Genomic DNA, 27,727 nt, shown 5'->3' with positions numbered 1-27,727 from the left:
ACGTCACGTGACCCAGATAATTGGTACAGCTAGTCGCGCACCAACTGCTCGCCTCCCCTGACCTGCAGCCTCTGGACCTCACTGCCGCGCCGACCCCCACTGGCCCGGTGAGCGCGGCGGCCCCTCCCTTCCGGGTCCCTGCGCCTCCTCCTCTCCAGCTGTGTCGCGGGAGGCCCTTCTGCTCCAGTCTCCTGGGTCCCGGGGCGCCGCAGCCCGCAGCCCTAAGCCTGGCCCGGGAGGTGGGAGGGGGAGTGAGCGTGACCTTGGCTTCGCCTTTGTTTGGCCGAGGCGTCCCCAGGGACCCTCAGCCCTTCGCGCGCATCCGACCCTGCGAGTGCAGTTCTTGTGAAGTGTTTTGCGTAAGGGAGCGAAGCTTTTAACGGTGGGGTTTCAGGCATCAGCGTGGGTTCTCCAGCCCAAAGACTACAGACTGTCCACGCCTTTCGTGGCCTGGGGAGGGGCCTGCTGCTCTTCGCCTTCTCAAGGAGCCCTGGCTGCGGAGGGCAGCGCTGGGGATGGGGATGGTCTAGCGTTATGTGCTTGGTGGGACAGGCAGGCAGCTTCGAAGTCTCAGGACCTCGTAGTGGGGGCAGGGGGCAGGGCCTTTACAGAAGGTTTTAACCGGGTTTCCGCTCACAGATGGGGAGACTGAGGCCCTGAGGGAGGCAAGACTGACCTGAGGTGGCAGACAGCCTGGGAAGTGCTTCTCCTTCCCTCAGGGAAATGTGCGGGGATGGGGTGACCCTGAGGTCCCAGCGGGGTGCCATGATGCCCCTCCACCATGGGCCCTAACCCATCCCTGTGCACCCTGCCCATATATCCTGTAGCATATTGGAACAGGCCCCTTTCACCTTTGTGCTTTCCCCACCTCTGGCCTTTAGCTCAGACCCTCCATCTCTGTCAAGGAAATAAGCACACCCCCTCCCTACCCTGCTTCCTACCTCGTAGTCTGCTTCCGTGGCTGCCTCTTGGGTTCAGTAAACTAGAGGTGGGGTTTATTCCTGAGAAAAGCCCACCCAGTTCCCAGCACGTGGGGCCATCGTAGGCCTGCGGGAGTGTGAGTCCAGGCTCTGCTGCTGCCCACCTTCAAGGTCTTGGGATCTCTACAGTGGGCGTATTGCAGAGCAGCCCAGATAGGGCCTTGCGTGTGGGAGGCTTAGTGGCCAGGGATGTCTGTCGTCGTTATGCTTCTGAGGGTGGCGGTGGGGATGGTACTGACTTTATCCGTAGAGGGGAGGCCACCAAGAGCTGCCCAGAGCAACCTGCCTGTTAGTCCAGGGTGGGCTGGGCTGGTCAGGGGGTGTGCACAGTGCCTGACCCTAACTCTTCCCTTTCACCTGTGTGGGCAGGACCTGGCAGGGCAGGCTTGGGCTTTGGCTCCAGATACTGAGGTTGACTCTGTCCCCAGCCCTCTAGGGCTCCTGAGTCCTCAGGCCCTGCTGGGATTGGGGCAGGGGTGGCTGGCTGGCTGTCCTTCCATCAGGCCGGGTGAAGGCCACAGCAGTGTCCAGCGGCTGCCCAGATTATTCAGTGTTTGTGAAACACAGTGTTCCTGCACTGGGCCAGGCTGGACACAGCCAGGCTTGTCACTACCCCCCCGAGCCATCCCATTCCCCTGCGGGGGTGGGTGCCAGCAGAGAGAGCAGCTCTGGCTGCAGCCGTTGGAAGGAGCGTTGGCATTAAGAGAAATCTGTGTTTACATCATGACTCTGCAGTGAGGAGGGCACAGGCTCCGGAACCACAGAGCCCTGCCACTCACCAGCTTAGCCTCTCTGTGCCTCAGTTTCCCTATTTGTAAAATGGGGCTAATCCAAGTGCCCACCTCTTGAGATTGTTGAGAGGGTTAGGTGAGTACAGTGCCTGCCCCCGAATCGGTGCTGACTAATTGTGCTCCTATTTTTATTCCCTCAGTGGATGATCTTGGTGTCTGCTTTCTTTGCCTTAAGATGGGGATGTTAGAGTTTCCCCATTGGGTTGTTTAGATTCTTCTCACATTCCAGGCCAGTAGCTCCTGGGCCCTATGGCCATCTGGGCCGGGGCAGCAACCCTGTATTTGGCCAGGTCTCAGGGACCATCAGAGGGAGAGCAGGGGTTGGGACCCCGGCCCTCTGACCCCAGAGCTCAGGCCTTGAGTCCCCACCCAGCACCTGGAGAGGTGCCACTCCAGGAAGAGCCAGCCCCTAGCAGCCCTCAGTAGGGCCTGGTGTCACTGGCTGGCGGGACATGCAGCTGAGCATGTGGATAGGAAGCTTGGGGCACTTGAGGCTCAGGTTCCAGCTGAACCCACCTCCTTCCTCCCTGCAGTGCAGTATATTTTTGCTTTTTAATTTTCCTCTGTTCAGACTTGCTGCTGGTTGCCCTGAGGAGCCCACTGTCCCTCGCTCAAGGAGACCGCCTCCCTGCCCTTTGCCTCATGTAAGTTTGGAGGGAAAGAGGGAGCACGTGGGCTAGGGGGGCTGTGCCATGCCCTGCCTTGGGGCCTGACCCCTTGTAGAATAGAAGGTCCAGCCAGCTGGTTCTGGTGACTTGTTTGAGCTGGGGCGGGGTGTGTGCCCTGTGAGCTGGGCACATCTGGCCCCAGGAGCATTGACTCAGGCCCAGGCCCAGGCCCAGGCATAAAGGCACACTTTCTGGGACTGAGTTATGTGGGGGGAAGCAGGCCCTCCTGCCTGCATGGCCCCTGGTGGGGTGGCCCTGGTGCTGCACCCTACTCACAGGCTGGGATTCTCTGGGCAGAAGGGTGTTAGCAAGTATTCAGGGGGAGCCGTGTGTGTCCAGGCAATGCTGGGGAAGAGGAGGGGTCTCTGCTTACAGTTGTGTTGGGGGGTGATGTAGAGGAACAGAGGTTCTAAGAGGAGCCTCTTATCCGAGAACCTCTGTCTTCTGGGGGGAAGAGGAAGCCCCTCCCCCCCCCCACCTCTCCATATGTACACACGGATTCCTGAAAGCCCGTTGTTCGAGCATTTTCCCTGGGAAAGAGCAGATGAGATTGCGGGGGTGAGATGAGCTCCAGGTTCTTTTTCCTCTCCATCCTGAGTGGGCTTCCAGCCTGAATGTACCCCCTGAGCTGTTAGCTGTCCTGAGTGTAAGCTCTGGGCAGGGTATGGGAGCCAAAGAGGGCAGCTGCAACTGGGAGCTTGGCTGGGCAAGGCGCCTGCCTCTGGTCTGCCCTCCACTGTCCCCCAGTGCCCTTCCCTTCTCTGAGCCTCAGTCGTCCCCGATGTGAAGTGGGGCCATTGAGGCCCGTGTCATTGGCCTTCTGGCCTGGGAGGACATGCTGGGCCTATACTGCAGTCAGGGGAAGTCACTGGTCCCTTTTGGTCACAATGACTAGAGACCCAGCAGTGCCATGGGCCTCGAGATCGTGCAGCTCAGCCAGACGCCTTGCTTCCGGCCTTTTTCTGACCGGTCATGGAGCACCAGTCCCTGGTCCCTGGAGGACTCCGCTGCCTGAGTTCCGGGGTGTTCAGGAGGCCTGGCTGACTGTCCCTCTCACCTCTGTCTCGTCACTGCCTAGCCCAGGGCCACCTGCCCAGTAGGCCCAGCAAATGCCATATGAGTGGATGAGTGGCTGCCAGAGCCTCCTTCCTTCCATCCCAGTCCCGTGGTTTATGTCTCTCCCTTGTTGCCTGTGTCCAGAATGAGTCAGCTGAGGCTGCTGCCATCCCGGCTTGGGGCACAGGCCTTGAGGCTCCTGGCCGCACATGGCGTCCAAAGGTTCAGCTGGTACAGCAGGTCGTCTGGGCCACCGGCCACCTTCCCAAGCAGCAAAGTTGGAGGCGGCTCCAGTTACATGGAGGAGATGTACTTCGCCTGGTTGGAAAACCCCCAGAGTGTCCACAAGGTTGGCACCCCAACCCTGCCCTCTGTGCAGGAGAGAAGGTCCTGGGGCTGGGCTGTGGAGAGGGGAGTGGGGAGAAGCAACTTGCCTGCTGTGTGACCCCGGGCAGGTTTCTTTGTCTCTCAGGTCCTCCATCATCTTTGTGAAAGAGCTTGGTCCTCATATTGGGTGAGGAAAGTCCATTGCTGTCCTGTTGCTGGACCAGCCAGTGGGTGGTGGTCTGGCTTGAGAAGCTCTGATAATGCCGTGCTCAGTCACACCTGGTCTGAGGCCTGTCCCTGCCTCCTTTGTCATGCAGTGCCGTCTCCAGATGGCCTCTTGTTATATAGTTAGGAGCATAAGTGTTTACATATATAGTAAGCTGATAAAATAAGTACCCACTGATGGTGTAAAAAAAAAAAAAAATCAAAATCAGATGCCAGGACAAAAGTGAAAAGCGTAGCTGCTCTCTCTCCTTCACTCACATGCCTCAGAGGAAAGTAATATGCTCACATGATCCAAAAACAAAAAGTATTAAGTTCTACAGTGAAAAACCTTCCTCCCATTCCATCCCATATCTGCTCAGCTCCTACCTGTCTGTTCCCCAGTCTATTCTTAATTTCTTCTGTATCCATTCAGATAAACTTATTGCAAACATAACTCTGGATTCTCCCCCTTTACACAAAAAGTAACACGTAACATCCACTCTTTTGCCCCAGGCTTTTTTCACTCAGCATACATCTCCAAGATTTTCCATGTCAGTACCTCAAGAGCCTCATTTTTCTTTTTCCCAGCTGTATAGTATTCCACTGTTTGGATGGCTGTTCTACATTCATCCCCAGGGACAGGCATCTGCCTCATTTCCAGTCTCTGGCTGTCATGACGGGTGCTGTACTACATCATCTTGTACGTTCATCATCCTGCACGTGTGCAGCTAACTGTGGCATAAATTCCCCAAAGTGGAATTGTTGGGTTAGAGGGCATCTGTGTACATAATTTTGATGGGTGTTGCCAAATTGCTTTCCACATGGCTTGTACCACCTTATTCTCCTACCAGTACTGTATGAGAGGGCGTAGAGGAAAGCACTTTTGTATGTGTTTTGCTAGAACGTGGAGGTGCTGGTGCATGTGCCCATCTGCTTTTTGTTTCTGCACGAATAGTAGCAAAGCATACATCCTCTTCTGCTGTGTTCACTTTACAACATATCTTGGCAATATTCCACATCCACAATAATAAATGCGTCTTTTTAAAAAAGACTACATAATTTTCCGGAATCTAAATTTACCATCATTTATTTAACCAGTTTCCTATTGATCACTGCTTAGATTGTTTTTACGTTGTCATTTTTATAAACTCTCCTGCAGGGAACATCCTTGTACATGTAGGCACACCTGTCCAAGTACATCTGTAGAATAAATTGCTGGCAGTGGAATTGCTGGTTCAAAAGATACATGCATTGGAAATGTTGAGGGCCTGCCTGCCCTTGCCCTCCACGGAGCTGCCTCCAACCCACAGTGTGTGAGGGCATGTTTTGCCTATGGATAGAAGCCCGTTTCATACATAAAGCCCCTTGATCACAACTTATAACCTCCCCCACACACTACCAAGCTGGGTCCTGGAGAGATCCAGAATTTGGGTGGGGGCCCTGGGCTGATTGAGAAGGGTATTGTCGGCAGGGTCCTGGGAGGGCCCTGAGAGCTATGGTGGTGAAGGAAGACTGATGTCCCCTAGGGCCCCAGCCTGGGCCACCCCGCGCTACTCCCAGGCCCTAACCTGGCTGTTTTCTTTCTTCTGCCCCTGCCCAGTCCTGGGACAGCTTCTTCCAGAAAGCCAGTGAGGAAGCCTCTTATGGTCCGGCTCAGCCCCGGCCCCTTTCTGTTGTCCCTGAGAGCAGGCCGGCAGTGTTGAGCCGGACCAAGACCAGTAAGCTGGTGGAGGACCACCTGGCTGTGCAGTCTCTGATCCGGGCCTACCAGGTGAGCGGCTGGAAGGGTACAGGCTCCTGGGGTGTGGCCAGGTGCTGACGGCAAGAAGACTGGCTCAGCTCCAGCGTCACTTTAGGGAGCTTGGTGGCTCTGACCCCTCCTCCTGCTCTTTGTCACGTTACCATTCACATCACTTACCACCCCCTGTATTTCTTGTGCAAAGTGGATTGTTTGTGGTCTTTCTCATCTGTCGCCCACACCACTCTGCCCCAGAACCTGGAGAAGTACTTAGTGAGTGATCAGTTTCAGTGAGTGTTGAATGAAAGGTGAGTAGATTGCCGCTTGTTAATGTCTGTTTTCTCTTGGCTGAGCATTCCAAGAGGACAGGGGCTCATGTCCAGCAGGTGCTTAGTTAGTATTTGTGGAATGAATGACTAGTTCATTAAGCAGCTCTCCCCCATCAGCTGCTCTGTCCTGGAGACTTAGGCTCCCCTCTGCTGGGTTCCCAGGCTGGGCCCTTGCTATGTCAAAGAGTCCTGATGATGTTTCCTATTCTTGGTCTTGACCCAACAGGACTAACCGGAGGGCTGTACTGGGTGTTCACTCCATAAAAATGTAATCATTTGGGATCTGTCTGGGAATCAGTGGCAGGAGGTATTTCATAAGAGAAACTTGTCTTGAAGACATGCAGAAGGCAGGGTAGGGGCATCCTGCGGTCCTTGGTAGAGACTCCGTGGGAGGGTGCAGCCAGCCGCTGCAGGAACTCGGGGGAGAGGGAGGCCTTAGCAAATGGAAATGGCGCCTTGCCTCTGAACGATGCACTCTGTGTGGGATGGCAGCTGCCTGCCCAGGTGTGCTGGGGCGGAAGAGGAAAGGTGCACAGGACTGGGCTCCCTCACTGGCCTCAGGACCCATGGATCGTGGGCCACCTCCGAGGAAACAGCAGTGATTGTAATTATGTTTTTCTTGGTTGGCTGAAAGAGGCAGAAAGTGATCTGACTGTTGACTTTGAAAAAGGACAAGGAACATAAAACTCTGTATGAAATGTGGGGTAGCATTCAGAGTACGGCCTGAGGGCCTTATCTTCTAAGTACAGTCCCAGCTCTGCAGCAGCTCTTTGTTCTTTCACTGGCCAAGACCAAAGCATCCTTCCAGCAGGATGGTCTCTGGATTCAGGAATGTTACTCCATACTTGCATGATAAAAATCTGCCTGGTAGTGAGCACCTACTGGGTGGGCTGTAGCCCCTCACAGGTCACTTGGGGGCTGAGCTCTGGTTTGACTCATCTGCACATAGTACTGAAAAAAAACCCAGGCTGCTTCTTAATGCATGTTTTCAAGCATATAATAGGTAGAAGAATTATGTAGTGAACCCCCATCAATACAGGGCCAGTCTTGATTCATCTTACCCATCTCCGGCTCCACCCATAGGCCACTGATTATTTTGAAGCAAATCCCAGACTTCATATCATTTCATTCATTGAACGTTTCAGCATGTATTTCCAGAGGTAAAGCCTCCTTTAAAAATATTCAAATATGGGCTTCCCTGGTGGCGCAGTGGTTGAGAGTCCGCCTGCCGATGCAGGGGACACGGGTTCGTGCCCTGGTCCGGGAAGATCCCACGTGCCGCGGAGCAGCTGGGCCCGTGAGTGGTGGCCGCTGGGCCTGCGTGTCCGGAGCCTGTGCTCTGCAATGGGAGAGGCCACAGCAGTGAGAGGCCCGCGTACTGCAAAAAAAAAAAAAAAAAGAATTCAAATATACCGTGATAGTATTATCACACCTAAAAATAGTAATAATCCTTAATGTCACCAAATACCCAGTTGGTATTCATGTTTGCCTGTTTGTCCTAGGATTTCTTTTTACTGCTTGTTTGAATCAGGATCCAAATAAAGCCACAGGTTGTGATATGTTGACATGGCTTTTCAAGTCTCTTGTACTCTACTCTGCGGGTTCCTCTCCATTTCTTTTTGTGTTTCTTGCTCTGTGTGTGTGTGTGTGTGTGTGTGTGTATAAGAAACCAGGTTGCTTGTCCTACAGCGTCTTCTCGAGTGTGGATTTTGCTGATTGCATCCTCATGGTGTCACTTCATCTGTCCCTTTGTCCCATGTAATTTCTGTAAATTGGTAGTTAGATCTAGATGCTTGATCCAACATAGATTTGATTTTTTCTGTTGTTGCAAAATCAGCTTCCTGGTGGTGATGGGCACTTCATCAGTTAGCATCTAAAGATAATTATTTCCTGGACACATTAAGTCATTGGGAGTGGTAAAAGTGGTGATATTCTAATTCTTTCTTTCTTTGTTTATTACCTGAAATACTTCTCTCATGAGAACCTTCCCTTTGTCAGCTCTGTTTATCCTGAGGTACAAATGGTATAGGGAGGGCAGGATCAGTGCTTGACTTTTCCTTTTGCTGATGGATTTTCAAAATTATGACATGGTTTCCTAGCATCCTCCAAAGATGGCCAATAAAGGTTTTTCTTCTTTTTCATAGTATGATATGAATGCATGAATTTAAACATATTTAATGAGTTTCAGTCTGCTATAGATATTATCCTTTTTGTTGCTCAAAATGTGTCCTTATTCCCAGCCCCAGTAGTGTTTGAGCACCCCTTTGCTATCTGGTAGGACAAGATGCTTTGAGCTCATCTCGCACATTTCTGTCCAGCCAGTTCTCCAGGGAGTGAGCGAGTATTTACTGCTATTGGTTTGGTCATGACTTCTGGGTTCTTTTGATGGTTAGAGCCAGGAAATATGTATTTTTTTAAAAGATACCATACTTTATGGGTTTATACTGATGCTTCTATATACATCAAATGTAGGACTTAGTGTTTGTCCTTGACCTCATCAGTCTTATGTCACCATCTCCTTTTAAAGATACCAAAAATAGAGGTTCTCAAACACAGCAATACAATGACTTACTTGATTTTCCCACAATCCACACATGACAGTCTGAGAATACAATTCTAGTACTACCACTGCTGATTGGTACTGTAAATGAATTTATGATCTTTTTATTCCTGCAGTTCTGTTTGTCTTTGGGGAATATTCTGTTAGTCAGTTGGAATAGTTCCTCTCTATGTAGTTATGCCACCAAATGGATGCATTAATTCATTTGTTTTGTCTTACTTTCAATTTTTAAAACTTAATTTTGTTTTATAGTGATATAAAATACTTATAAGATTCCAAAGTCAAATCGTCAATGCAAGATATATTGTTAAAAGCCTAGCTTCTAGCCCTGCTGCTCTGCCCTATTTTGTCCTTTCCCTGTAGGTAATAATTTTCCTTATTTTATAGTTTTCTTATTTTACTGTATATTCTTCTAATGCATATATTTATTTGTAGACATGCAAATATATACAAATAAATGCAAATGCATGTGTTTACTTTTCTCTTCCCTTTCTTAGATACTGGGCAGTTTACCACACACACTTTTCTGTAATTTGCTTTTTTGCTTAATAATATTTTGTGGAGACAACCTCATAGTAGCAGTTAGGAATTTTCCTCATTCCTTTTAGCAGCTCTGTAGTATCCCCTGTGTGGATTTCCCATATCCATTTGCCAGTCTCCTGTTGATGGACATTTGGGAAGTTTTTAGAATTTTGCAATTACTAATAGTACCGTAGTAACTACTTTTGTGTACGCGTTCTTTCCTGTTTTTGAAAGCTGCATGTTGTACTTTCAAACAGAATTGAGCTCCTGCCACCTTAGTGGCTATGGTGGGGTCTCCTAGGCAACTGTTCAGTGGCTGGGTGCTGGAGATATGTGGAAACTTGAAATTCTGAAGGGGAACTTGAGGGGCCAGGGCCCAGAATCTCAGTCTTGGTGAGGGTCTGTCCAGCTGCGTTCCAGCTCCGCCCCGACCTTTTCCCCTTCTCCAGATCCGTGGCCACCATGTGGCCCAACTGGACCCCCTGGGCATTCTGGATGCAGACCTGGACTCCTTTGTGCCCTCAGACTTAATCACCACCATTGATAAATTGGGTGAGTCGGTACCATTTCCTGTTGCCCTGGCGACACCAGAGCCAGCTGGTGCCTGTGCCCAGTGAGGGGCTCTGAGCCTACAGTGCCTCTGGGTCTTGGGTTTCAGCAAGCAGCCTGGGAGGCTTTCTTCTGACCCTTGCCCAGCTATGCATGATGTCCCTGCAAGGGAGGCCTCCCCGTCTTCCCTAGCTGGTGTGCCACGCTCAGCAAGCTTGAGACATCTGTCCAGGCCCACCCTTATGGCGGCAAGCTAGGCTCTGACTCATGCCCTGTGCCCTGCAGACAGAGGGCCTTTGAGCTTTAGGCTAGACATGGCGGGAGGGTCCTGGGGGCACTGTTGGGAGGTCTGGGGATACAGCTGGGCCCCACCTGGGCCTGACCTCCCTCTCTCCTCTCTGCTGCCCGGGCTCTGCCATGTGTGCCTCCTAGCCTTCTACGACCTGCGGGAGGCTGACCTGGATAAGGAGTTCCAGCTGCCCACAACTACCTTTATTGGAGGCTCTGAAAACACCCTTTCTCTGCGGGAGATCATTCGGCGCCTGGAGGTGAGCACAGGCAGGTGTGTCGGGCACAGCTGATGAAGCTCTGGCGTGCGATAGAGGGAGGGAGGGCGCTGCCTTTTCTGTTCCAGATCCCAAGGCGGTCGGTCTTCTTCTTGGCTCCTCGTGGAGCGCTTCCCTTTCCCCCAGAACACATACTGCCAGCACATCGGTCTGGAGTTCATGTTCATCAATGACGTGGAGCAGTGTCAGTGGATCCGGCAGAAGTTTGAGACCCCTGGCGTGATGCAGTTCTCCAGCGAGGAGAAGCGGACCCTGCTGGCCCGGCTGGTGCGCTCTATGAGGTCAGGCTCCCAGCACCACCCCGGGCAGCCTGAGTGGCTGGGGGGCCTGCTCCAGGGCTGTATGAAATGTCCCAGGCCCTGGCTAAGAAACTAGGAGGGTGCCCGGTAAGGGAAGGCAGGGCTGGATGGTGCTCCAGGAGAACATGACACCGAACGAGGGTGGAAGTGGCAGAAAGACGTCCCTGTGTGGAATGAGTGTAGCAGCGCCTTCCTGCAGGTGGGGCACTGCCTGGTTCTGCCCCTGAACTTCTCTGAAGCTGGGTCTTCCCAGGGCTACGGGGGCCTGGAGGAGCCCCTGGACCAGCTGCTAGGAGTAAAGTGGCTCCCTGAGCAGTGACGTGTGGGCTGGAATTTGAGTTGAGCCGTGAGGCATCTTTGGGCATGAGGAGAGCGCCCCAGGGCACGTGTGTGCTGGAGGGCAGTGGTCTGGGAGCAGGGGAATGGCTAGTTGGAGCAGTGTGACTGGAAGGGGAAGAGAGGGTGGTAACTGGGAATTGATGGAGCCAGAGGTCTGTTGAAGTTGGGAGGACCCTCAGCCTCCCCGCCAACCTATGCTGCTTGCTGGTAGGGGCACCATGGTATCTGTGCCAGGTCCTGGACTGCGCAGCGGGAGGTGGCTTTGCAGCTTCCTGTGTCCTGGCATCCTGCTCCGAGCCCTCATCAACAGCCCCCAGGAGCCCAGCCTCTCCACCCTTCCCCATCTCTCCCCAAGCAGGTTTGAAGATTTCCTGGCCCGGAAGTGGTCCTCAGAGAAGCGGTTTGGCCTGGAGGGCTGTGAGGTCATGATTCCTGCCCTCAAGACCATCATCGACAAATCCAGCGAGATGGGGATCGAGAATGTCATCCTGGGGATGCCACACAGGTGGGCCCTTCTCCTCCAGGCCCAGCAAGCTGAGGTGGATAGGAGGCTTTGAAAATCAGAGCAGGGGTGTTGGTGGGACCTGGGGATAGAGGCAAAGTGGTCTAGAAAGTTATCAGAGTCCCTGGGCCCTGGGCTGCTCATCACAGAAAGCATGTGTCCAAAGCCACATGGAACCAGGCTCTCTTAAACTGTTTCTCTCTCACCATGTTGCTGTTGTCCCCAGGAGTATTGAGGTTACAGAAGAGGGGTATATCACGCTACTTGAGGTTCCTGTGGACAAGGGGATGTGGAGGGGCACATCCCAGGGAAGTGAGGGCAGAGCCTGGGCAGGTGGCCTCAGGTTCGCATCCCCTGGTGGGAGGTCTCTGGAGGTGAGCCGAGGGTCTCTTTCCCCGGCTGCAAGCTGGCCACACATTTCCTGTGACTTTGATAAAGACTTGGAAGGCTGGTCTGGCCACTGGGCAGTTACCTCTGAGCTGGAGCCTGTGGGCTAATGAGGAATATGGCCAAGGTGGCCAGGGGTCCTGCTAAACGGGCTGGAAGAGGACTGCTGAGCAGTCTGGGGGGCAAAGCCCCTGCATTTCCTGTGCCTGTTTCCAGCCGCTCACAGGTGGGCCAGCCCCGGACTACATCCGCACCAGGGGCATCAGGATGCATTGTGAGGAGGGTCCCCACCCTGTGGGCTGGCCTCCCGGGAGCCCAAGCTTTGCCACACAGGCTCTGCACTCTGGGGGCCCCAGAAATGCTTGGTGTCTGGTCAGAGGGTCGTGCAGAGCTGGCCCCGTGGTCCGAGGAGGCAGGGGCGTACGTGGCTTCAGTAGGACTGTGGGAGAGGATGGTGCTGGGCCGTCAGGCAGCTCTGGGACTGGGTGGTGGTGCTGGCCAGGCTCCTGGCCTGAGGAGGGCTCCAGAGTCAAGGGCTGCCCTCGGCCAGGCCTCCGTGTTTGGGGAGGGGCCTTTGAGGCCGGAGGCTTTGCCCAGAGGGGCTGAGGGTTGTTCATACGGCTCCTGTGATCCCACAGCCCTGCCACCCCCGCAGAGCAGGAGAGGGGCCCGCTGGAGGAGCGCTGCCCTTCTGTCACTGGGCCGTGCGGGGCTGGAGGTCAGGGTGTGAGCAGGCCTGGGGCCGGCATCCGCTGGTAGTCTATGGGGAGCGGGCTCGGAGTCATGTCCTGTGCCCCCATCAGGCTGGTGCCCACCCCTGAATAGGTTGCCCCCGATGGGAAGCTCAGGCTGGACTGGAGAATCCCTGGGCCTGGCTGCTTTCCTCCCCCCACCCCTCAGTCCTCACTTAGCTCCTCTGGACAGGGCCTCTGGTGACTCCTGATCTTAGGGGCAGTCCAGTCCCCTCTTCCCTATCCTTATCACTTCCATGTCACTGGGCTGGGCTGGGGAGCCATGTGTGAGCAGCTGTGATTCGCTAGCAGCTTGGGGTCAAGGTGCTGGGTTGGGCTCAACTTTTGGTTGGGGAGAGGGGTGAGTAGACACTCTGCCATGAGGCTGGGTGGCTCCCTGCTCGCGAGGGCCTCCTGAATCTGAGTTGTAGCGGGGGATGCCTGCCTGCCCAGGGGGGCCGGCCAGCTGGACCCGCTCACACACCTTGTAGATTGAGGCGGGATGAGAGGGTGGGGCCTTCCAGCCCCCATGCTAATTCTGATAGGTCCCAGGTGGGCAGGGAGCATGGTAAGAGCCCTGCCCCCTCTGGCTCCAGGGGCAGGCTGAACGTGCTGGCCAACGTCATCCGCAAGGACCTGGAGCAGATCTTCTGCCAGTTTGACCCCAAGCTGGAGGCGGCGGATGAGGTGGGTGCCAGGCCCAGGCCCCAGAGCCCCTGGAGAGCTGGGTATTTGGGACGTGGACTGGAGAGGGCCTGGGCCAGGAGCTTGCAGGCTCAGACAGACCTTGAGGTGGACGGACATGCAGAAGAGTGGGAGAGAGGCTGGGGGTGTCTGTGTGAGGCTCCTAAGGTGTTTTGGAGCCACGTGCTATGATCTCCAACAGCTGGGAGAGCCCTCGGGTAATCTGGGCTAACCTCCCTGTTTCCAGCTGGGGGGACTGAGGCCCAGAGAGGTGTGCAGGGAAGTGCCTGAAGTTATTCAGTTCAGCTCATGTGGCCATACCTCTGTGCCCAGGGTCCTGTCTACCTTCCCTGAAGGGCTGCCTCACTCACTTGTTTGACCAGCACAGCATTGGGAGGTCAGGACGGTTTCCTGTGCCCACTGATGAGCAGAGAGAATATTTTTCTGGCACGTATACGTGTCATGTATGCCTCATACCCCACGCCTCTGCCCATGCTGGGCCCTCAGCCAGATGGCTTTCCTCTCTTCTGCTCTCTGCCTCTTTCCCAGCCCTACCCATCTCCTAGTGACTTTCCTGGTCCTCCAGGCAGCAATCCTGTCTCTCCCTCCTCTGTGCCTCCTTTCCCAGCAGGTCCGTCTCTACTCTGGCCTTCTCCATCACGCGCACGCACGTGCGTGCGCGCGCGTGTGTGTGTGTGTATGTGTCTGTTTTCCCTTCCAGGCTGGTAGCAGGGTGATGGCAGGGACCTCATTCCCGAAGCCCCAGCACTCAGCACAGGTGCATGGTTTGTTAAAATGAACCACATTAAATGACTGCTCCAAAATCATCCAGCACGTTAGGCCAGAGCAGGACTACAATCCACATCTGCTGGCTCCCAATCCAGAATCTTCCCGCCATCATGTTCATTTTGCTCAAGCACTTTCATCTCTCTGAGCCTCAGTTTGCTCTTCTGTAAAATGGGGATAAAAGTTCCTGCCCCCAGAATGGTTGTGAGGAATCAGAGACAACATGTGAGTAAACTGTAAAACCTGGCCAAAGGACACTTTAAACAAATTTACTTTTTTTTAATAGAAAAAGTAATGTGAGCGTCGTTTGAAGAAAAGATTACACAATGAGTGTGTTTCCCTTCTGAGACCCCTTTCCTGCTCCCCATAGGCTCTGCTGTGGTCAGTTTTTGTGTTAAAGTGTGTACTTCCAGAAATGTTCCACGCAGTGCGAACACACGTATGTGTCCAGTACAGCTTTATTTGTAAAAAGCCAGGGGAGCAGCTCGTGATGCCGCTGACCTCCTTGCTGTTTTCACTTAACGAGCTGTCACTGTTTCAGAGCTGCACACAGAGCTCCCCGAGCTTCGAGTGCCCCTCTGGTTTCTGCTATCTCCTGTTGATGAGCATTAGGTGGTGGAATGAGTGTCTTTGCGCACATGTGTGCACTTTTTGATGGTATCCGAGAAATGCGGTGGCTGGAGCTGAGGAGGTAGGACTGAATTGCCCTCCAAAGAGCTTGCAGACAGCAGCGAGCCCACACGCTGTGTGCGAAGGTCCCAGGCCCCCAGCTTCCCTTACTCTGTCCAACCTTTCCATCTTTGCCAATGTGCTAGGTCCAAAAGTCACTGCATTTGAACATATTTCTCTGTTTCGAATTTGAGCGTCTTTTCACATGTTTAAGTCATGGGTGCCTTTTTCTGTAAATTCCTCTTCCTGGCTTTTGCTCATTTTTCTATGGGTTTTTTGGGCTTTATCTCACCAATTTGTAAAAGTGCCTTATGTATTGAAGGAGTTAGCCCTTTGCCTGCGTTTGTCTGATAAGTATTTTCCCAGCTTGATTTTTTTCCCCTAATACTGTGCATGGATCTTCTTCCCACATGGCAAATATATTAGATTTTAGCTGTCTTATCCTTTATGGCTTCTGAGGTTTGTACATTGTTTAGAAAGACTTTCCCTACTCCAAGATCATAAAGTATGTCATGTTTCCCCCTGATACTATGGCTTTGTCTGTACATTTTTGGTTACTTTGGTGTAAGGAGTTAGGTACGGGTCCTGCTCCAATGTGTGCCCAGAGGCCTAGCCCGTGGTCTCAATGCCAATTAAGAGCCGCCCTTCATTTCTGTGCCTTCACTGCTGCTGGCTGGCCCCTCCCTACGGGTGCCTTGCCCCTTCCCCACTCTGCCATCGTTAATGCGGAGAGGATGGTTGTTGATAATGTGGAGGGGCTCCAAGAAGGGAGCCAAGGCCCAGGGAACCTGCCTACCTTTCTTAGGCCAGCCCGGAGGGCAAGAAGGGCGTCTTGCTGGGTTTGGGGGAAGGATGCAAGTGTGAGTCAGGGACAAAACAGCCTTCCCAGGGAGCAGAATCCCGGGAATGTCCCAGCGCCACTGTAAGCTTGCATGTCTGGGATAGGGTCGGGGGGAGGTTCATCACAGGCCACGTCAACCTTCAGGGCTCCGGAGATGTCAAATATCACCTCGGCATGTACCATGAGAGGATCAACCGAGTCACAAACAGGAACATCACTCTGTCGCTCGTGGCCAACCCCTCCCACCTGGAAGCTGTGGACCCCGTGGTGCAGGGGAAGACGAAGGCAGAGCAGTTCTACCGCGGGGATGCTCAGGGCAAGAAGGTGAGCTTGCCTGGGCCCTGAGGTCCTGGGTTCTGAGGGGTAGGCTCGGAATCTCTGAAGTCCAGGAGCAGGGCTGGGCTGCACGGGCTGGGGCATGGGGGCCGCTCCTGGCTTATATCCTGCCCTGCAGGTCATGTCCATCCTGGTCCATGGGGATGCCGCCTTCGCTGGCCAGGGTGTGGTCTATGAGACCTTCCACCTGAGTGACCTGCCCTCTTACACCACCAACGGTACCGTGCACGTCGTCGTCAACAACCAGGTGAGGGCCTGGGCTGTGTGCTGGGCCCTGTCAGTGTCCTCCATCCCTGAATCCAGGCAGCACTTTGAGGGGACGAGTGAGGCATTTCTGGGTTTAATCCTCCTGCTCTGCTACTTACCAGAGTGTGATTTCAGGCAAAATGCCTGATCTCTCAGCCTCGGTTTCCTGGTCTGTGGAACTGGGAGGTGTATACATCTGTCTGTCTTTGTCTCTGTGTCTCTCTGTCCTTCCCTCTGCAGCCCCCTCCCCCCATATTATATATGTGAGAAAGCAGTAAGGGCAGAGGAAGATGGGTATAACCAGCACCTAGCAAGCACCGAGGCTGAGCATGTAACTAGATGCTGCCTTGAGCTCCATGTGACCCAGGCAGTCTTAGAACACAACTCTCACAGCCTTTGCTTTTAAAAAAGGTAGCTGTGGTTAATAACAGCTCTTCTTCTGAGCCTGTAAAGCCCTGGGTTAACTACCTTATTCGCATATTAAGTCATTTAACCTTCACAGTATAACCCTGTGAGGTAGGAATTTAATGAGCCCTTTTAATCGATGAGGAAACAGGCTTTGGGAATTAAGTACCTGGCCCAAGGTTGTACAGTTAATAACTGGTGAGACTGGGTTTTACCCCAACTTGCGCTCCCCACTCCCACTGTATAAAAATGATTGCAGGAGAAAGAGCAGACACGATTCCCCTGGTGTTACCGCCATCCCCATGGGACCCGCGGCTACGTCTGATTTCGAGGTCATCCACTGTTAGCCCATCATGTCCCCTGCACCTCCTGAGCACAACCGATGGACCTCGAGGCAAAGGCGTCTCTCCCCTGGCCCCCTGGCCCTCTGGTCTCCCAGGCGGCTGCTGCTGTCCAGCTCTCAGTGCCTCCTGCTTCTGCAGATTGGCTTCACCACGGACCCCCGGATGGCCCGCTCCTCACCATACCCCACCGACGTCGCCCGTGTAGTCAACGCGCCCATCTTCCATGTGAATGCAGACGACCCAGAGGCCGTGATGTATGTGTGCAGTGTGGCGGCCGAGTGGAGGAACACCTTCAATAAAGACGTCGTGGTGGACCTGGTGGGTCTGGGGAACTGAGGTGGAGGTGCTCGGACTGTCCCTGCCATGGCAAGTGCGCCGGGTCTGCAACATCTTTGCTAGTCGGGGCTGAGCGGCAGGTTTAGAACCGCTGAGCACCATCTCTGCGGAGGCCTGGGGGTGGGGCATTTGGTGATGGGTTGTAGTGGGGGCTGGTGAGGCCTCAGGGATGTGGCCTGCCAGGTATGCCCCAGTTGTGCAGTGACTGCGCCAGCCACACCGCCTGGGCGCGGGGACCCACCCTCTGTCCCTGCAGGTCTGTTACCGCCGGCGTGGCCACAACGAGATGGACGAGCCCATGTTCACGCAGCCGCTCATGTACAAGCAGATCCACAGGCAGGTGCCTGTGCTGAAGAAGTACGCAGACAAGCTCATCGCCGAGGGCACCGTGACCCTGCAGGAATTCGAGGTGGGCCCGGTCAGCGCCTGGGATCAGCCTGAGGCGGCTGCTGATGTCATCAGCCCAGTGCTGGGCACTGGCGGTTTATAGAAGTAGCCAATATGGTCCTTGTCCCCAGTAGCCCCCAGTTATCAAGGGGGACGGAGGACCAAAGACATTTACAGTCTGGTGGGGTACAGGGAACGCTGCGATGCATGGAAGCCCATCCTCAGGCCAGAGTCCAAGAAGGCTTCCTGTAGGAGGTAGCCCTGAGCCGGGTTTGACCCCGTAGTTATCTGTGGATGTGCTTGCCCTCCCGCCTTCAGGGAGCTCTCAGAGCAAGGACTGTGAGTCTTTCCTGCGTTCCCCCAAGTCCCTTGCTGAGTGCAATCATCTGAACTCTTTCCAGGATCCCCCTGCACTCTGGGACTTTTATCTCTGGCCTTAAGGTCCCTGTGGGCCAGTGGGCAGACAGTTCCTCTAGAACGTGGTGAGAGGGACCAGGGTTTATGAGTCTGGGTTGACTCAGCCTCCGGCTGCCCAGGGCATCGCTGCCTCAATCCAGGCCTTCACCCTGATTTCAGGAAGAAATCGCCAAATATGACCGGATCTGTGAGGAGGCGTTTGGCAGGTCCAAGGATAAAAAGATCCTGCATATAAAGCACTGGCTGGACTCCCCCTGGCCTGGTGAGTGAGCAGCGTGTGGCTAAGAGTGATTTGCCTGGGCCCTGGGCTCTGGCACTGGGACCAGGACTGGAGTGATCCTGAATGAGGACAGTTGCTGCCCAGCCCAGAGGCTGTGGGCTTTGTCCCTGAGACCCCTGAGGCTGTGTGGGACTGATTCCTGCAGGTGGGGTAGGCGGGAGTAGAGGGAGATAGTGTCGCCCTCGGGACACATGTGATGAGCTGCTTCCTGGAAAGGGCTGGGTCAGGGAGGGTGGACCGCAAAGTGGAGTGGGCCCTGGGGGAGGGGTGCTCAGCGGGCCTCTCTGGGGCGGAGCTAGATGGCTGTGACCCTGGGTCCAGGGAGGGGGCTCGCAGGCGCCGGAGGGGAGGATGTTAGGTGGGTGCTGTCAGCTGTCCCAGGTCCCCAGGATGGGCTCAGGGTTTGAGTGCCATTGGGGTTAAGGGAGTGGTGGGCCCCTGAGTCCTGGGGAGACAGCCTGGCCAGGGGAGCTGAGGCCCCACTGCCACACACAAGTCACAGAGCCTCTGCCCTCTCAGGCTTCTTCACTGTGGACGGGGAGCCCAAGAGCATGACATGCCCAGCCACGGGTATTCCAGAGGACATGCTGACCCACATTGGTGAAGTGGCCAGCTCTGTGCCCCTGGAGGACTTTAAGATCCACACGGGTGAGGTTGCTGTGCAGGCTCCAGCATGGGCCACTGTCCCAGACATCGTGCCCCAAGGGAGATGGCGTCAGGAGTCAGGGAGGCCCGGCCCTCATCTTGACTTGGTCTTGGGTAGATCAGCGGAGCTCTCAGTGCCTCCTTTGTGCCCCGTGAGGTGCCTGTGTTAACAGCTCCTCTCAGGGTGAGCAGATGTGGATGCCACGCTCCCAGCTGGGTGCTGGTGACCAGGCTCCTGTGGGACACCTTGTATTTTCCCAATGCCTTTGCCGGGGGCATCCCTGCATCAGGCAGAAGGAGAGCAGGGAAAGAAGGGCTTCCCATGGAGGGGGCGGTTGGGCCTAGAATGTTGGGCGGCAAGAGTGCTGGGCTGGGTGGATGACAGAGGGCGACCCTAGGCTAGTAGGTGGTCACTGGCTGCGCCTCTTGGCCACGATGGTGTCCATCGTGGCCTCTGCTCAGGCAGCCTGGAGGGCCCCCGCGATGGTAGTGGGGTCCCTGTGCACCCTCTGAGCAGCCTGTGGGCGTTCCAAGAGGATTCCTCCACATGCACGTGGAGGCCCAGGTGTCTTGGGGCACCGGCTCTGTGCAGTCACACAGGGTCTGTGTGGGTGTAGGGCTGATGGGAGCCCAGCCTGGGCCGGGTGCCTGGGCTCAGATCCAAGCACCTTCATAGCTATGTGATCGTGAGTAAATGAATTCCTTCTTCTGAGCGTGTCTTCTCATCTAGGGGTGGGGGAGTTTGGTACCTCTCCCGTGGGCTTATGGGAAACGTCCCTGAATCAACGAATGCGGCGTATGCATGTGGCGGATGATCGCCTAACGGTGCCTGCGCCTTCCTGCAGGGAGGGAGGCTGGTGGGGATGTGGGCTCAGGCTGGCCCTGTGTGTTGGCTAGAGTGGTGATGCTGGAGGAGGGGCCTCCTGCATCCTGCCGGGGCCCTGCTCGGTGGGAGGGGTGTACACTGAGTATATACACACCCGGCCCAGGTCCCAGGGACTATGGCTGTCCCAGATGGGGTGGCCAAGCCCCTGTGGCCCTCAGGCTGGCCCTCCCCTCCCGCAGGCCTCTCTCGTATCCTGCGGGGCCGTGCGGACATGACCAGGAAGAGGACAGTGGACTGGGCGCTGGCAGAGTACATGGCCTTTGGCTCCCTGCTCAAGGAAGGCATCCATGTGCGGCTCAGTGGGCAGGACGTGGAGAGGGGCACATTCAGGTGAGGGTGGGGGGCTCTGGGCCCTAGGCCCTATTGGCATTAGCCTTGTGCCTGGGGGGAGCTGAGAGCTCAGCTGCGCTGGGGATCTCTCACAGTCGGCCCAGGGCCTCTGGAGTGGAGTGGCCCTTCCTTCTCTTCCTAGACCTTGTCTGGGAAGCCAAGGAGGTGTTCTCAGGTAACTCTATCAGCACGCTAGCCCCCACCCTTGGGCCAAGCTGTCTGAGGGCTGCTAGGCTGCCTGCCTCTCTGTCCCCACGGGGCCAGCGTGCAGAGCTGACTGCTTGGCCCAAGCTGTTGGTTGATGTCAACCCTTGTGGTTATCTATGGTCCTCAAGATGCTTTGTTTCTCTTCTGTGAACTACTGTCAAGCCAGCTCCCTGCCATCATCTTGCTTGTTCGCAGTTCGGTTTTGAGTCCAGATGAGGGACTTTACACTTGCCGGTTGTCCTCATTACATTTCCTCTGTGTGGGACCCCAGATGTTTGGGATCTCAACTCCGTCTCTGCCATGTTAGTGAGTCCTGGAGGTGTGGCTTCCAGTATTCGACAGGCCATCTTTCCCACGTCCCACTCCCTCATCACTGCTGGTCTTGCTCCAACCAGGGTACAGAGGGCCACTCCACTGCACCCTGAGTGGCATGTCAGTCCTCACAAGGCTTGGGGTTTGGCCAGGGGGGCCCCCCTTATGCACAGGAATTCCTGCCTCCTGTAAACCTGGACAGAGCAGGTGAGGTGGTAAAGGGGCTAGCAGGATGGGCAGGGAGATGGTGCCCCTGGGGTGTGGCCTCCTAGGGTCTCAGGCTCCACCCAGCATCTGGGAGGTCGGCAAGGCAGGTCTCATCGGATCCCTCCTTAGGGGAGAAGCTGAGCCTCTCACGCCTGTGCTCCAAGACCCCCGGGGCGTGTGTGAGGGCACCAGTGGGAGGGGCGGCTGCCCAGAGGAAGGACCAGATCGCTCTGGCTTTCCACGGCCTTCTTGATGTCGCCATCCTGTGGGACTTTGCCTGGTGTCCTGCTCAGTCCGCCCGCCTCCCCTCCCTTCCTGGTCTGTGTCTCTGCAGTCACCGGCACCACGTTCTCCATGACCAGGAAGTTGACCGGAGGACGTGTGTCCCCATGAACCACCTCTGGCCTCACCAGGCCCCCTACACTGTGTGCAACAGCTCCCTCTCGGAGTACGGAGTTCTGGGTGGGTCAGAACTCTGCCTGCAGGTCGGGCGGGCCCTGAGATGCTTGGGGACCAGAGAGGGTCTTGCACCTCAGGGTGTCTGTTTTTGTTGTTTTGACCGTGGTCTGGGGCTGGGTGGGGCCGAAGAGGCTCAGAGGCCCCTGGGTGGACCTGAGTCCTCGGACAGCCCTGAGGGACAGTGGTTGGGCTGCCCCCACCTGAGGCCACATCAGAGATGAGGTCCTGTCCCATCTGGCCCCTCAGAGAGCCCAGATGGGGGGTGGGGGTGCACTCTGGCCTGGGTGGGAGCTCTGGATACCAGAGCTTGTCCCTGGGCAACAGTGGGCCCAGACAGAAAACCCCATCGAGTCCACTGACTGCTGCTGCCACTGACCGGCCCTGAGCCTGGCCTGGCCACCTCCACGTTCCTGTCTGTCTTGCCCTCTGTGCCACCACACCCAGCAGCCCCGTCTCGAGGCCCCCTCCCTAGACTCTGGGCTCCCCAGACTAGCCCCCTGCACTCTCCCTTGGCTTGACCTTTAGCTGGCCTGCTTCCTCCCAGAAACGGGAACCCACCGAGACTGGCCACCGCTTCTGGGGAGCTGCCTCTGGGGCTGTTCCTGCCCGTTCCCCTCAGCAGCCCTGCCATATTTGGGGGGCCCCTTGGCAAATGGGCCCTGCTGCCTCCCCAGGGTGTCTTTGGAGTTGACTCCTGGCCTACGTAAGGCTGAAGCTGGCTGTACGTGAGGTCAGGGCTGAGAGTGGCATCTCTGGGTGTGTTGCCGGCGGCCAGGAAGGGAGATCCTGGTCTTTGGGCGCCAAGGAGTCCCCGGGCGCTTCTGTCCTGCTGGGAGGGACGGGCGGAGCAGGCAGCGCGTGGGAGGAAGGGCTGGGTCTGGCCGGAGCCACCACCACTTGGGGACCGTGTGTGACAGGCTCTGCCTCGGCGTCTCCCGTTTAGGCTTCGAGCTGGGCTACGCCATGGCCAGCCCCAACGCCCTGGTCCTCTGGGAGGCGCAGTTTGGTGACTTCCACAACACGGCCCAGTGCATCATCGACCAGTTCATCAGCACGGGCCAGGCCAAGTGGGTTCGGCACAATGGCGTCGTGCTGCTGCTGCCCCACGGCATGGAGGGCATGGTGAGGGCCGTGGGGGTGGGCCCTGGCCGGCCTGGGAGAGGATGGCTAGAACCTTGGCCACTTGCAGAGTTGAGGGGGGGGCATGTGCCTCCCAGTGCCCCGGAACCACATGGGTCTGCAGGGCGGGGCCTGCGTAGCTCTGTGTCACCGCTGCTGAAGTTGGTGATGCTACTGTTCAGCAGTAAACGGAACGGACATGCCTGAGTGCCTGCTTTGTGCCGGGACCTGTTCCCACTTTCCAGATGAGGAAACTGGGGCACAGAAAGGTGGAGTAGCTTGCCTAAGGTCACACAGCTAGTAGCTGAAATTTGAACCTATGTTGTCGGGGGAACCTCATGTGGGGGAGAAGAAGGATGTGCAGGCCCTTGGGGAGGGGAGGAGCACAGCATCAGGAGATGCCAGCCTGGTGAGTGTGTAGCCTGACCAGGTGGAGCGTGGGCAGGGCTGTGCTGGCTGCAGTGGATGGCCCCGAGGACCCACTCAGCTTGGACTGGTCACGTGGTCAGGGATTGATCAGTACTGCTCAGAGTCAGGTCTCCCTGTGCCGTGCACTTTACACGCCACGTATAATCCTGTGGCATCCTCACAGCTGGACCAGGCAGTCAGTTCTGTTCCTGTTTCACGTGCGAGGAGAGAAGGCCTGTGACTGCCCATGGTCTCCCAGCTGTAAAGGTGGCTGGCATCTCACTGGGTGGAGCGTGAGTCAGGCTGGTTGCGGAGGGTTGGGCCGGCCTGGCTGGTGCCTGTGGCCATGGGTCCTTGGGGCGTCCCCACTAAGAGAGGAGCAGGTCACCCCTGTCCCACGGAGAGCCAGCTTGGAGGACAGTGCGGGGGTCCTTGCTGCTCTTATGGAGCAGAGCAGCCCCGTGGGCCAGGGTAGGAGTAGGAGTCAGACCTGGGTTTGAATCTGTCCCTTTCTGGCTGAGTGACCTTGAGGTTGTTTCTTAATCTCTTTGTCCCTCGCCTTCCTCATCTCCATCACAGGGCTGCTTTCACAAGACGAGAGAATAATCTGTGTGGGGTCCGTAGAGCTATGTCTGGCGCACCACAGGCACATAGTAAACAGTCACTGCTGTAGGTCAGAACGTTCTAGAGAAAGAGCATCTTGGCCGTTTTGCTTTTTCCTTCTGCCCCACATGTTCACACATGGCTGTGGCCGGACCCTCATCTGAGGCTACCTCCCTCCTCTTGTCCCACATTCCTGGTGCTTTCCTGCGGTTGACACTCCAGAGTGAGGGCATCTCCTCCACGAAGCCCTTCAGACTCTCCCCCAGGCCCAGGGTCCCCGTCCAGTGTGACAGATCCCCAGACCCCCCCAAACGCTGGCCAGCCTGGGCCATCTGGCATTTGCTTCCAGGGCCCGGAGCACTCGTCAGCCAGGCCCGAGAGGTTCCTGCAGATGAGCAATGATGACTCGGACGCCTACCCCGTGAGTGTTGCCCGCCCTCCCCCAGGACAGGACTGCACGCTGCTGTGCCCAGCAAGGCCAGGGTGTGGATGCCACAGGCAGGCCACCTCCCAGCCGCACCCTGCCCCTCCAGGCGTTCACCCAGGACTTCGAGGTGAGACAGCTCTACGACTGCAACTGGATAGTGGTCAACTGCTCCACGCCGGCCAGCTACTTCCACGTGCTGCGCCGCCAGATCCTGCTGCCCTTCCGCAAGCCGGTGAGCCACCCGCCTGGTCGTCACCGGGACCGTACAGGGGCCGAGTGCAGGGCACCCTGGCCAAGCAGGGGCGGCTGGCAGCCAGGCACGTGTTTCCCTTCCAGCTGATCATCTTCACACCCAAATCTCTGCTGAGGCACCCAGAAGCCAAGTCCAGCTTTGACCAAATGGTTTCTGGTATGTGCCTGGGCGTGGGGGGGCAGCGGCTGATGGGGGCCCTGGTGGCCCACGTGTGGCCTCTGCTCCCGGGACTCTTCCGTGCTTGCCTCTGTCTGTGGCTCTGTTGGCCCTGAAGCAGCTTCTGGCATGATCCCCGCCAGCAGCTGCGTTGGGAGGTTGGTGCAGCGGCCGGGTGGCTGAACCCACTTGGGTCACTTACGCGGAGCACCAGGGCCAGAGGAGTGCACTGGGACCCCGCAGCCTCCCAGCAGGGCCGGCCTGGCTGCACCAGAAGAGCTTAGAGGCAGGAGGCCTGGTAGAGGTCTGCTAGTTCGAGGGACACTGAGTATCAGTTCACTCATCCGTTGTTTTCTCTCATGAGCCAGACAGACATTTCTGGCCCTGGGGAGCCAGCGCCCCCTCCAAGAGCTCTCAGCCTCATTTAGCTGGGAGTCGGAGGTCAGATAAAGCACCCGAAGGGCCAGGTTTTGGAAGTGAGACGTGACCCAGTGGAGGATCAGGGAGGAGCAGGTGTGGGGCCTTGAGGCTTGGCAGAGCAGAGCTGTCTGGGAAAACGGTCCTGGGTTGTAGGCGGAGGGGCAGGGGCTGGCCAGGAGGACCTCAGTGGCGTGGACAGGTGCTTGTTCTTCACGTGTGTGTGTGGGCATCCCCTCAGATGTGGCGGGCGGCTGAGCCAGCAGTGCAGAGCTCTGGCGTTGGGCTGGACCGCCTGGGCTGAGTGCCTAGTACTGGTGGGCCCTGGCAGCCAGTGACCCTCTCTGCCGCAGTGTCCTCATCTGGGTTGCGGGGACCCTGCAGTACCTTCCTCAGAGGTTTTTGTAGTATTTTTAGTCTGGTGCCTGGCACATGGCATGAGCTCAGGAAGGAAAAATGGATGGGACTTGGGGATGGAGGCTGGGCTCTGGGGCTGAGAGGGAGGACTGTGCAGGGTTCGCCTTCCAGCTTGGTGACGGGGTGGGTTGAGTGTGCCTGGGAGGTAGGCATGGCTGGAAGGGGAGCAGGTTTGGGACAGTGACGCTGTCAGATGCGGGTGTGACATCATCACCTCTGTCCCCTTCAGGGGCTCTCCCCATCATCCCCAGCGCCCCCCCGCCCCATCACCTTATTGTTGATGCTCCCAAGGCTCTGCCCTTGGCTCCAGCCACTGTCTCCACCCTTGTCCCTGTCCCCTGCTCCATTGTTTGGCTCAAGAGGTTCCTATTGCAGCCACAGGTCTAAATCTGGGGCTTGTCTTAGTGGCCAGGGAGAGCCTGGAGGTGCCAGGGATGTGGACCTGATTCCCAAGCTGCTCTGGCCCCTCTGGGAGCAGACGCCCCTGCCATGCCCTGTCGGTCCCCAGGGACCAGCTTCCAGCGGGTGATTCCTGAGGATGGGGCTGCGGCGCAGGCTCCCGGGCAGGTGCGGCGGCTCATCTTCTGCACGGGAAAGGTGTACTATGACCTGGTGAAGGAGCGGAGCAGCCAGGGCCTGGACGAGCAAGTGGCTATCACACGCCTGGAGCAGGTGCGCCCGAGCCCCTCAACTGCTCAGAGTGACGAGCAAGGTCATATCGCCAGCCCCCTGGCCCTGGGCAGCGTGCCAGGGCTGGGGCCAGTGAGGGAAGCAGTGGCTGCTCTCCTGGGGGCCTGGCATGCGCATTTCCCCCTTCCCCTAGCTATTCCCTTCTTTCTCCCTGTCTGTCCCAGATCTCTCCATTCCCCTTCGACCTGATCAGGCGAGAGGCAGAGAAGTACCCGGGTGCAGAGCTGGTGTGGTGCCAGGAGGAGCACAAGAACATGGGCTACTACGACTACATCAGCCCGCGCTTCATGACCATCCTGGGCCGAGCGCGGCCCATATGGTACAAGGCTGGGTGCAAGGGGTTGCCCGCCGTTTACCCCTCACGTCTTCCAGGCCTGAGGCTCTGGGGGCTTGAGGCCCCATCTTGGCTCTGCCCACCCCATTTGCTGTGTGACCCAGCACTGGCCACTGCCCTTCTCTGGGCTGCATTGGAAACTGAGGAGTTGGGCCCCATAGTCCCTGCTGGCTCTGTGACTGTCAGTGACAGATCAGCTTCCCCATCAGGGATCCTCTTTAATACGGCCTTAGGGAGGGGAAACTTTTGTGTTTGTTCTGCAGCCAGAACTGAACTAGAGAACCTCCTGCGTGTCTCAAATCTCCTACCTTTGATCTTAGGCCAGTGACTTGGCCCCTTGGAACCTCAGGCTCTTCGTTTCTGCAGCTGGATTAGACCCGGTGCAGTCCTGGGGTAGCAGCAGGGCCGGGCTCAGCCCTCCGCTTAGCTTGACTCTCCTCCCCCAGGTATGTTGGCCGAGACCCAGCAGCTGCACCAGCCACAGGAAACAGGAACACTCACCTGGTGTCTCTGAAGAAGTTTCTGGATACTGCCTTCAATCTCCAGGCCTTTGAGGGCAAGACATTTTAGAGCCTGCCTGGGTCTTGCTGTGGGGTTGTTGAGGACACTGGGGACATTAGGGACTGGCTGGCTCTTCTGCCCAGGAGAGGGACTGTCAGGGTCCCCAAGATAAAACATACCCATGCAGTGATTGAGGCCAAAGAGTAGGTACCGCTGGCTTCGGTATTATGCCACCTTGGGCCTTTGTGTTTATTTCAGAATCTCTTAGGGCTGAGAAAGCCAGAGGGGTCTGATAGATGGGCTGTAGTTGTAGAGTGTTTCCCCAGCTGCCCGGGTCTCTCTGGAGTGTTCGTGTGGCTTCTCCGTCTGTGTCGTTCATGTCTCTGCAGACAGCCAGCCACCCAGGAGCCCGTGTCTCTGGTCTCTCTGTCTCCCAGCCTGGTAGACTTGACTGCTGCTCACCCTGTCCTTGTTCGTCTGTGGATTCAAGAACTGTTCTCTTTTGTGCTCTTAGAAATAGAGATCTTAGCAATAACAACCAGGTGAAGCAAAACCATGCCAGGTGATTTATATGTGCTCTGTTTTATGGGGTGTGTCATAATAAAATATGTCAGCTTCTGTGTGAAATACAGCCAAGGCTCACATGTACCAAAGTAGAAAACCAAATAACAGAGAAATTAGAAAATGCTTAAGGGAGACTTCCTGTTGTCACTTCATGTTGTAAAGTTGGGGGAAGAGCAGATGGTTTAGAGACGGTGAGGGATGGGGGGAAAGAAAAACGAAACATGTAGGGGATAACTATCTGCCTCCTGTGGCCAGATTTTCCTTTGAGCACCAGGCGATGTTTGCAGATCTGTCGGCATTGCCAGTCTTTAGCCTTTCATTGGTTTGCTTCCCTGCAAAGATGCTGGGGAAGCAGCAGCACAGGAGGGATGGTTTGCTTTCTGCAAATCATTTATTCCCCGCTCCCCTTCTCAGAGCACTTCCTCTGTGCTAGACGCTGGGACCCAGGGTGAAAGAAACGTGTGTCTTGGAGCCCAGCACGGGAGATGGGTAAACAGTTTTCAGTTGGCCCTC

The 27,727-nt window shown here is 56.2% G+C and overlaps 1 protein-coding gene across 2 annotated transcripts; it reads left to right on the top strand.

The window, feature by feature from the left end:
• On the top strand, positions 1-27,348 carry OGDHL (oxoglutarate dehydrogenase L). 2 transcript variants are annotated; one of them, XM_033417591.2, is made up of 24 exons: positions 1-107; positions 2,343-2,415; positions 3,640-3,844; positions 5,627-5,797; positions 9,625-9,727; positions 10,157-10,272; positions 10,417-10,571; positions 11,287-11,433; positions 13,145-13,235; positions 15,673-15,852; positions 15,983-16,111; positions 16,998-17,177; positions 17,452-17,604; positions 18,159-18,261; positions 18,799-18,927; positions 19,990-20,140; positions 21,201-21,328; positions 22,269-22,447; positions 23,805-23,876; positions 23,989-24,114; positions 24,219-24,291; positions 25,634-25,797; positions 25,980-26,134; positions 26,596-27,348. In XM_033417591.2, exons 3-24 carry the CDS (start codon positions 3,641-3,643, stop codon positions 26,717-26,719), a joined length of 3,033 nt encoding a protein of 1,010 aa, XP_033273482.2. In that variant the 5' UTR covers positions 1-107; positions 2,343-2,415; position 3,640; the 3' UTR covers positions 26,720-27,348. The 2 variants fall into 2 exon arrangements, with proteins under 2 accessions (XP_033273482.2, XP_049553347.1); XM_049697390.1 differs by lacking the exon at positions 1-107 and having other exon boundaries at positions 2,338-2,415.
• Positions 27,349-27,727: the final 379 nt, after the last annotated feature.

This window comes from Orcinus orca, chromosome 14 (genome assembly GCF_937001465.1).
Source record: "Orcinus orca chromosome 14, mOrcOrc1.1, whole genome shotgun sequence".
NCBI lineage: Eukaryota > Metazoa > Chordata > Mammalia > Artiodactyla > Delphinidae > Orcinus > Orcinus orca.
The sequence above is the reverse complement of the archived record's forward strand: the minus strand, read 5'-3'. Positions and strand labels throughout refer to the sequence as shown.